General features: G+C 38.0%; 1 protein-coding gene across 1 annotated transcript in view; it reads right to left on the minus strand.

The window, feature by feature from the left end:
- Positions 1-7,858: 7,858 nt before the first annotated feature.
- The window catches only part of LOC108249878 (cytosolic 5'-nucleotidase 1A), an 11,171-nt gene continuing 8,351 nt past the window's right edge, over positions 7,859-10,678 (minus strand). The window contains exons 5-6 of the mRNA XM_017439518.3: positions 9,489-9,619; positions 7,859-8,280 (exon numbers count right to left, since the gene is read on the minus strand). Coding sequence (XP_017295007.1) covers positions 8,035-8,280; positions 9,489-9,619 — 377 coding nt within the window. The 3' untranslated portion in view covers positions 7,859-8,034. The remainder of the gene's footprint in view (positions 8,281-9,488; positions 9,620-10,678) is intronic.

Genomic DNA, 10,678 nt, shown 5'->3' on the forward strand with positions numbered 1-10,678 from the left:
ATATTAGCTAAACATTTAGTTTCAACATTTAGCATTTAGATATAACATTTAACATTTAGATATAACATTTAACATTTAGATATAACATTTAACATTTAGATATAACATTTAACATTTAGATTTAACATATAAGATTTAGATATAACATTTAGGATTTAGATTTAACATATAACATTTAGATATAACATTTAGGATTTAGATTTAACATATAATATTTAGATTTAACATATAACATTTAGATATAACATTTAGGATTTATATTTATATTTAGCATGTAGCTGTAATAATTACATTTAACTAGCTAAATGTTGTAAAAGGTGACATCAGAAAACCCACACTAAATTTTTAAACAGTGTTTGAAGCTAAATGTGACAAAATTTAGGCATGAATTTTGAGCACAAGCTCGTTTACAAACGGCGCCCCATAAAATATTCTGTGTTTGAAGAGATGTGGAAAAATTTTTTGCAATTTTTGAAAAGTGAAAATGTTTGTATTGATGAATAAGCAAAGGTAGGTTCACAGCCTGATTCTTATTTTAGACGCGTAAATTGAGCTCTGTCGCCATGTGTAATTGAAGGATTTCAAGTGTAATTTACTATATAGAAAGTACACAACACTGGACCATCAATATCTGTCTACTGCGGACCTGGGAGGACAGTTTTTTTTTTTTTTTTCACTAACACTATATTATCCAACACCGCTCTGTGGACTGTGATCGGGACTCCTGAGGTGGACCTCAGCATTTATCTCTAATGAGACATAATTGAGAAAACAATGTCTCACTGCAATTTACATGTTTGTCACCTTGATGATTTATGTTGGTGTGTTTGTTGAAGTTTTTTTTTTTAGTTGATAGTGTTTACACTTGGTATTTATTCAATTAAGATTTCGTCTATCTTTGTACATTATGTAAAGTACAGAAAACCAATAAACAGATTTTGAAAAAAAAAAAAGGTTGTAGTTTTACTTAGATCAGCTTAATCAGTTTTAGGTATTTCTTCCTTAGTTGTTTTGTTTTGTTTTGTTTTGAGATTTCAGCTCCAACCGTGGAAGCAAAGGATGTTATTATTGTGCAAGTTGTTTGAAACTTTGAGACAGAGGAGTTTGCAGCGTTTCGCTTTTCCTCCTCATCGTCATGCACGGAAACATGTTTTTCTTCCTTTGTTACAACTGTAATTTCCAGATTGTGCCATGCAGGTTCCTGTAACCTGATACTTGTCTTTTTATTTTACTAGATATTTACTTTTAATGTCACACAGTCTGCGTTATAAAGGGGCTCACACCTCGGAGCAGAAACCAGTCATCTTTTTAAGTTCTGCTGATAGGCTGAGCTGTCATCATTGCTCTGTGGGATTCACACAGTGCTTTCCACTGCGTGTCATATCAATCAGCCAATTTGTGATTGTCCCCATTGTAGTCTAATGGTCTATTTTGCACATCTCTTCCTGTGTAACCGCCTTGTATTTTTTTTTCTTTTTGCCCAGTGTTTAGTTAATGAGGACATCACGGCTTGTCCTGTTTCGAATCTGAGACACATCCTCTGGAGGTGCTTAAGGAGTTAAATTTTATAAATGTTCTAAGGATGGATACAAGTGAGTACCCTTTTGTCCTGGATACAGTGAAAAGTTAAAAATATTTTCAGGCTCTGAAAGAAATTCACCCTTGAATGTACCTTTAAGTGGTAATTCACCCTTATTATCGTTATCTGATTGAAAAGCAGATTGTAAGTCGGTCTGTTGTAATAGTTCTGTCTTAAGTCTAGTAACTGCAGGTGATCGCCTAGTAACAGAGCGTGAGGATGAGTTGACTGACTCATCCTCCCCCTCGTCCCTCTGGAGATGGCGAGGTGCTCTTGGTTGAGTTTCATTGTCTGTGGGCGCACAAAAAGAGATCAAGTTTTCTCTTGTTCTTTTTGGACTTTTCTTTTTTTGGATTGGTTAATTTGGTCTCGTCTAATTTTTGCATTTTGTAACCACAATTTGGCACATTCAATTTCAGCTTGAATTTTTTCTGTTTTTTCCAAACAGTGCAGCCAGTGTTCTATTGAGAGCTTATAAATTTGAACATATTAGACCCATTCTCCATAACCTTCACTGGCTTCCTGTCACATACAGCATTCAGTACAAAATTGCTCTCAATACCCATCAATGTCTACATGGAATTTTATCGGACTATCTGAAGGACCTTCTCATTCTACATTCATCCACCCAATCTTTACGATCACAGAACTGTAACCTCCTCCACCTTCCATGATCCAAATTAAGGACAATGGGAGATCGGGCATTCTGTGTGGCTGCCCCCTGTCTCTGGAACTCTCTCCCTGACTATCCGAGAGCTCCGCAACCACTGGCTGACTTCAAAAAAGGCTTAAAGACTTTTATTTTTAAACATGCCTATTCTGCCTCCACATGATTTTATGATGATGATTTTATCACTGATTTTAGTTGCACTTTGTAGCACTTTGAAATTTTTGTTAATGAAAAGTGTGTTACAAATGAAATTCATTATTATTATTATTAGATTCCAAGCTGGTGTAACTAAAATCACAATGAAAACTTTTGGATGTTTTAACTGCAGCTTAGCAACCAAAGCATGAAGGAAGTCACACACCACTACCTCATCATCCGATAGTGATACATATAAAGTTACATAAATATGGCACAGGAGAACTCACTCCAAGAATAAAATCAGATAAATTAAATGAAACAAACAACTAAAAGTTAAAAAGCTGAGATGCACAATACTCAAAAAACTGTACATTTATAATGGGCAATGCAATTTTTCTGATATGCAAATTAGATTAAATAAAATTTTATTGTCTTTACAGTGAAATGCTGATTAGTAGGATGCAGAGAAGCAGTAAACTGTAGTATATTACAGCGTAAGGGAATGCTAAGTTATAGAGTATTCACATGAATGATGAGGACTTTTAAACTAGATTTATACTTGACGCGTTGATCACCACGTGAGGGTGCTCGCACCAACAGTAACGCAATTGCGCTGTCCCCGCCCGTGCGTGAAGGCCGTCTCGTCACGTGGTCGCGCACTTCCCAATTTTTGTAACTTGCCGCGGACCGTGCGCACCGCACTCCATTCAAAATGGATGATTTTGGTGTCCTAGTGAAGCTGATTTGCCTTAATCAGCATTTATACTATCCCTCTATGAGAGATCACAAAGATAATCAAACGGCTCAAAACTAATGGAAGGAGATTACTGCTGCAGTCAATAAAAAGGAGTGTTTATAGACCCCAGAGGTAAGAAATTTTAGTTCTATGATGGGCGAATCACAACTAATAATACAGTACAGCTAACTATCCTTATAATGTCATGTCACTCAACATTTCATTTGAGGCAGATAAATCAATGAATGTCAAACAGAATGCTTTAAGTTTAAACATCCTCTCTGTATCACAGTCATAAACACAACAGCTCTTCCTCCTGAATACGTGCAGCCATATTTGATGTGACAGCCATCTGCTCGGTCTGCTCTCTTTTTTTTTTTTTTTTTTACTACGTTTCTACTGGTTATGCAGCATGCTGCCCCCTGTCTTTTTGGAGAACGCTGCACAGATATAAATGTCAAGTGTAAACGCCTAAACCGATGGCTCAGGTCTGCGCGGAGCCCTACGCAACACTACAAAGCACTACTATAACTGAGCCTTAACACTAATATGAAATTTAACACTATAACTATAAAAACTAACAATTCAATTCAATTCAAAAATACTTTATTAACCCCAAAGAGAAATTAAATGTTGTTGTAGCTCATAATCCTGGTTTGGTTAAAGAGTTGTTATAGATGCTGATGGCTGTGGACAGGAAGGATCTCTTGTAGCGGTCTGTCCCGATGTGTCCTCGGCCCTGGTGTCCTCAAAGAGCCCCAAAGGCTTGGGTGGCTTGGGTGGCAAGTGCCACTGTCTTATAATCCTGAGGGTGCAGGTTTGAGCCCAGGTTGCAGCAGGAAGGGCATTTGGTGCAAAAACAACTGCCATTGGTTGTATTCACGGTGGCAACTTGTATATGTTTATGTTTTGGTCCAAAACATATACTAAGGTATCCCATAATAGACATATACCAAAACCTTTGGTATATGTCTATTTTGGATTTATAGCCCCCCCTGGAGAAAACTCCACCAGCCGCCACTGGTGGCAACCCTGGAAAAAGGGAGCAGCTGAAAGAACTTATTAATGATATGAACTAACACAATAACTGGGATTGTAATTATAATATAAAAACAGGTGGAAAAGAAGTTGCATTTTGATGAGCAATTACAAGCAGAGCAAATGCTAGCTAACAAAAGAAAATACAAATGATAATCTAATATAGACAAATGTGTAACACCTGCTGAGTAGATCTAAGCAAAGCAAAGTATTATTGTCAGTAATAATAGTAATATTTAATATGCTTTGCTATGCAGCTAAATTAGTGTGGGCTTTCTCATATTAAGACATAATAGTATCTATTATATTTAGTATAAGAATAATGTAAGTTACTTTTTTTCTTCCCTCGTTTGTGGCAATCCCTGGATGGATGCCAGCTGTGTCAGATTAACAGTTTGCTGATTTTTGTCTGTTTTTTTTTTACAGATTTGTGTTTCCAGCTAAGAGTGGTTTCACTCAGTCTAATTTTTGAAAAGTTGACTTATATTTGATTGTTGTTCTCAACTGATTTGTTGCCTTAGACTCCACAGTTCTCTCTATCTGTTTATGGAAGTGTGAAGCAGCCTCTGCCTCCACATCAGCCATTTTGCAGTATTTACTGGCTGTGACTCTCTGCTGCCACCCATTGGCCAATACACATCACAGCAAACAACAACAAAACAGCCGGGTAAAAACTGAAGAGCCTTCTGTAAATTCCTTTCAAACAACTTCTGTCTCTCTGGCTTTAAAGGTGAAAAAAGAGAAAGAATCAGGTTTCAGAGGAAGCAACTTCAAGTTAGTTTACAACAGAGAAATTACACCAGTTTAAATAAAGGAGTGACAAAAATATTATTATAATTTTGTTTTTCTTACTAAAACTATCAGGTTTTACAAAAACCTGATAGTCAAAGGCGAGCAGCTTGGCGATAGACAGACACCAGAGACAGATGATCAGGTAAGTGTCTTTATTTACAGTGCGAGAAGGGAAATGGGTCCGGATCCAGAAGAGGAGGATCAGAGGTGAGTATATATTATTGCCAGTGGGGATGTAGTATTTTAGAACGTAGCCGAGGAGTTTGTTCTTACAGGTAAGTGAAGGAAACACAGCACTGAAGTGAGGATCGGGGTCTCAACTGTGAGTATTTACAGGTGGAGGTGGTCACAAGTAAGTGGATTCCAAACTGAGGCAGACCGGCTACAGCGCAGGGCGGGTCGGGTGAGTGGCTCTTGGGAAAATTCTTCTGAGGGTGGTAGGTGAAGATCTGGAAGCTCCAGGAGCCAGAGACTCAGAGGACAAGAACATTAACAGGACTCGGGTAACAGAAATCACGAGCAGCTGAGATGCTTTACCAGAAGCAAGCAATGCTCCAGCACCAATCTGATCTTCCCTGCAGGCTTAAGTATCCAGAACACTGATGAACTTGATCTGCTGCAGCTGATGATGCTTAAACTGCCGACCAATCAGGAACAGGAGTGAGAAGCCAGGAAGCAAACTCGCAGAATGCCACAAAAACTGTGATTGTGCCAACTCAAGTGGAATTATTCAGAAGAAAATGTGGATTAAACTGGATTTTTTTTATTAATGTTGGCCACAGCAGTAGTGTTTAGTTAACCAAAACAAATCAATTATTGAAATACTGATGATTTGTACTATTTAAGAATTATTTAATAATTATCATTAAACCTATACTCTTTAAATCTGAAACAAAAGAACAACATAAAAATATCTGTAACTATAAAAAAATAGATACATAAAAAGTTAAGTGCCAAGTTGGAATGACTGACTAATCTGGACTAACTGGTATGACAATAACAAACTCTGGTTTTCCAACTTTTTTTTCATCTATTTGAAGATCCAAATGTAAATATTTTGATCTAAAGGTTTTTTGGTAATTGGTCAAAACCCAAATTGTAGGTCTGAAAAAAAACTAATTCAGTTTAGTTTATTTATATAGCACCGAGTCACAACAAAAGTTGTCTCTGGTCTCTGTACAAAACCATTCATACATTATAAGAAGCCAATTAGTAAAAGTTATCTAAGGAAGCCAGCAGTTTGCGTTGAATCTTCACTTTGTCACAGACTCCCATCCTAATCAGCACATTGTCAACATCCATCCATTCCATTCATTTTCTTTATCTGCTTCATTGAGAAGCTTCTTGCTGTGGTCTCAGAACCCATTCCAGCTTTGTGAAGATCTGCTATCTTGTCTCTGATGACTTTTGACAGCAACTGATTCTTTGAACAGATGGGCTTTACAGAAACAAAAGTTGAATTCAAGAGTGCCTGTAACTGACTGATTTTTTTTGATTGACAGTAATCTGTGTTACATGGGCACATAACCAATCTGTGAGAGCCAGAATCCTAGTTGTAGAGGATCAAATACTTATTTCCCTCAAACATTGGCAAATAAGGTTTTAACTTTTACATAAAATGTTTTTTTCTGGAGTTTTAGTTGATGTTCTGTCTCACTCTATCAAAATAAAAAAAAATGTTAAAGAAAACTGTTTTTTTTTTTGCAAATAAGCAAACTTAAAAATCAGTGGAGGATCAAATAAGTATCTCCCCCATGCTTCCATTACCTGCTGCTAATTGTTGGTTGGGTTGAAGAGGCAGCAGGTCCAGGAGGGAAACTCAGACATCCCTCTCCCCAGCAACAGCCTTCATCTCTTTCTAAGGTGTTCCTAGACTAAAGAGGATACATAATCCCTCCAGTGAGTTTTGGGTTCTGTCCTGGGGTTTCCTTCCAGTGGGACATGCCCAGAACACCTCTACAAGCAGGTGCTCAGAAGGCATCCTAATCAAACATCTGAACCACCTCGAAGGACTCCTTTCAGTGCAGAGGACCAGCAGCTCTACTCTAAGCTCCCCCGGATGACGGAGTTCTTCACCTCATTTCTAAGGCTGATCCCAACCATCCTACAGAGGAAGCTCATTTCAGCCAGTTGTATCCAGGATCTTGTTCTTTCAGTCATAATTCACACCTCCTGACCATAGGTGAGAGTTGAACAATGGTCTAAAACTTAGAGGTGCTGACTCTGATCCCAGCTTCTTCACAGTGGGCTGTAACAGTTCCAGTGCACGCTGAAGGTCATTGCTCGAAGACCCCAACAGAACGACATCTCTTACTTAAAATGTACAGGCTAAGGTAATGGCTAGCCAAACAAGAGACGATTTTAGATTGTTTTTCAGGCTTATAAAATAACTCTTTCAAAACTGTCATACCAATGTGGAAGAACGCTACATTGACTAAAAATAAACTTCAACACTTTTGCATAACAGTTTGTTTAGTTTGTTGCTGTTTTTAAGGTCAAACAACATCCATGTTACTACGTGAAGGTACATGTGCAGAGCATTTGAGAGCATGTTTGGGTGTTCAAGCTGCTGAATCTATCAGTCTGCCTGATCAGCATGTTTAGATAGTCCAAAGGTTTCCTCAATTCCCAGCTGATTAATAGTTTACTAATAGGTTTATTAGCCACTGTAGAATTCTTTCACACTAGTATGACATTTTAGAGAAAGTATTGTTTTATAGGCTTGAACCACAAAACGGGTCCTTGTTTGGCTAGTCTATAGCCTAGCCTGTACAAATTGTTCTTTGCTATGACTGATGTCACAGCTGATAAAGTACTGACTATTGATAACTATTAGACAAAACATCACTACAAAAATGACCAGACAATCCATTTAACACAAAAACACACACACACAAAAGATAGATGACTGTTGAAATATCTTTCATGAATTTATTGAAAACTTTTGTTGGTAAGGCTTTGTTTACTCAACTCTCTGTGTGTGTGTAAGATGAAATGACCCAAAACTTTAGGTTCATTCTTAGGATTACTAAATTGGTTTAAAGGCAGTGATTTTCCTGCGGGGCACTAATATTTATTCCATCAATCATCCAAATTGCTGAAGCCATCACTGAGCAGGAAGTGAGGTCGGAGCAGGGACAGTATGGGGCTGCGCGGCGCCCCAGCCAGGCAGTACGCCTCGTCCACGCTGACGCCGATGGACCTCAATGCCTTCAGGGCACCACAGCAGCTGTCCTTCCCGCCACGTAACGTCACAAGTGTGAAGCAGAGAGGGCTGTCGAACATACCGAACTTCTGTCTCATCTTCCCCAGCTGAGATGAAAAACTCTGCAAAGACACAATAATAATGATATTTAATATTTTAGATGTTCACGGAGGTGGTCCAGAAAGCAGATTTAGTGAGAACTCTGAGTAAGTTAACCCTGATTTTGGGAAAACTGAGTTGTCTGTTCCAGATAGAGAAGTAAAACTCAGAGTCTGTCACCATAGCAACCGACTCTGAAGTAAACCTGTTCTCTGGCAAGTTGGAGTTGTTTTTTTTCCCACATAAATTTTGTTCGAATGGTATCATTCTGCTTTATCTCAGCAACATTCTCCGACCGCACATATCCAGTACAACACCTCAGACTAACTCTCTTCAGAACAAAGTCTGTTCATCATGGTGAAATCTAATTTGCAGAATTTTTTTTTCTGAATAACACATCTCCACATTACCCACAAAATAAAAACAAGTAATTTACATTTACCTGGTCTTTTTTATTCTCTACAAGCCTACAATTGCAGCAGATTGGATTTCAAATATTATTCGAACACTGAACCTTTTACCTGAGAAAATCCTCCCACCTAAACTGATGTTCCAGTAATAAAACATCTGGATCCACCTTCTTGATTCTGTGTCAAAATCCAGGACTCGTTTTTGGTTTTTAATCATCCTAAAGAGATGCTGCCTGTAGAACTGGTGATGATAACTGAATAATCCTGACAGAGATTATTTGGTGCTTATTAGTGTTTAGTAGTTATTTCATAATCATACAGGTATAAAATATCTGGATAGAAGCAGTAAGGGAAGTATAATATAGAATTCTTTACATTTTAGAAACTGATAAATACCATAAATGTTATTTAAAAATTAAACGATTAGAATAAAACCTGCCATCACCCACCAGTTTTTGTTTGTTTTAATTAAATAATCTGTAACACAAATTTTAACTATAAAACCAAGTTATGGTTTTAAGAATCTCATTTTACAGACATATCTTCCTGAAAACAGATTTTTTTTCAAATAAACATTTTGACTGATGAGATTTTTAGATAAACGTGGTCTATTTAACTTCTACATTTATTTGACTCTTTGTAAAAATGCGTAAAACTGCAATTATTGTTAAAAACAGGAAACAGAGTAACCCCTCTTGGAGTAAGTTAACTCAGAGTTTGTTAAAGCTTCTTTCTGGAACACCCTCTAGGTCCGCAGGTTTGGATCCATCTTCAGAAACACAAAGTGAACTGACATATCAGGAACAAGTTGCTGACAGTACCTGAGCAGCCTGTCTGCTCGCTGGTGTTGGATCTGAACTGGGCCGGATGATGGCGTTCTCGCAGAACAAAACTCTGAGCTGTTCTGATGAACAGACAGCTGAGTGCTCATCCAGCAGCACTGAGGGAACACCTGGAACAAGAACAGAGAAGATGATCCACCGCATGCACTTTGAGTTCTATCAGAATATGATCGAGCACCAGAACACACCAACATCTCTCAAATTCAATGATGCCCCTATAAAGAAAGACTGTGACAGAAATGTTCAAATCTGGAGAAAAAACAATCTAATATAATGTTCAGATGTTTCTATAAAGCAGAATAAAATATGGAATGAACTGTTATAGTTTATTTTACTGGTCCAACAGTTTTTCACCCAGTGCTAATATTAAAGCATGGACATGTTATAGTGAAATAAAACTAAATGGATTGTAAATGCAGTTTTATATTGTGAAAACGGGCCCAACCTCACCCCTTTTTTTTTTTTTTTTTTTCCTGCTCCTGGTGGAAGGCGGACGTGTTTCTTTTCTCTCTGTCTCCTCGTGCCACCCCCGCCTTTCCTTTTTCAAAGCCTCTTTTTACATATTTTCCAAAAATTTAAGGAATATGGATCTGATCAGCTGGTTTCTCAACGCAATTGATATAATTTCCTCGACTGGGTGAAGGAGAGTCCAGTCTCGGGATATGTTTCGCTGGATATACAGTGGATTCCTGGCAGGAGTGGAAGACTGTGTACCTACCGACGTGGAGGTTCCTTTTATATTTGGGTTTTTGATAACAGGATTTCTGCTGTTTGGACCAGGCAGTTACCTGGATTATCATCAAATTCGTGGATGGGTTCCCGGATCGACCAGCACTCAGACTGTAAACAGGAGCGAAATTGCAAACTACTCCGAACTGGCTGATATTCCATCATCAAAGACAATGGCCTCTGGACTAAATGCAATTTCTGGACTCAGAATATGGAACAGGTTAAAATCTTGGAGAAGCTGCTCATTTCGGAACAACAATTTGGACCTTAAATTCGGCATATTGGATTCGAGAATGTACCAGCAAAGACTTCAAGGCAGACTCAAAACAAAGTCAGCCTGTTCCAAAACAACTCTGTTATTATCTACATTTGGCTTCCCGATGTGGCCTTGAAGGCCTAAGTCTTATCAATTCTCCCTGGAATTTATGTCAACAGAAGCT

The sequence above is a fragment of the Kryptolebias marmoratus genome, linkage group LG17, assembly GCF_001649575.2.
Source record: "Kryptolebias marmoratus isolate JLee-2015 linkage group LG17, ASM164957v2, whole genome shotgun sequence".
NCBI lineage: Eukaryota > Metazoa > Chordata > Actinopteri > Cyprinodontiformes > Rivulidae > Kryptolebias > Kryptolebias marmoratus.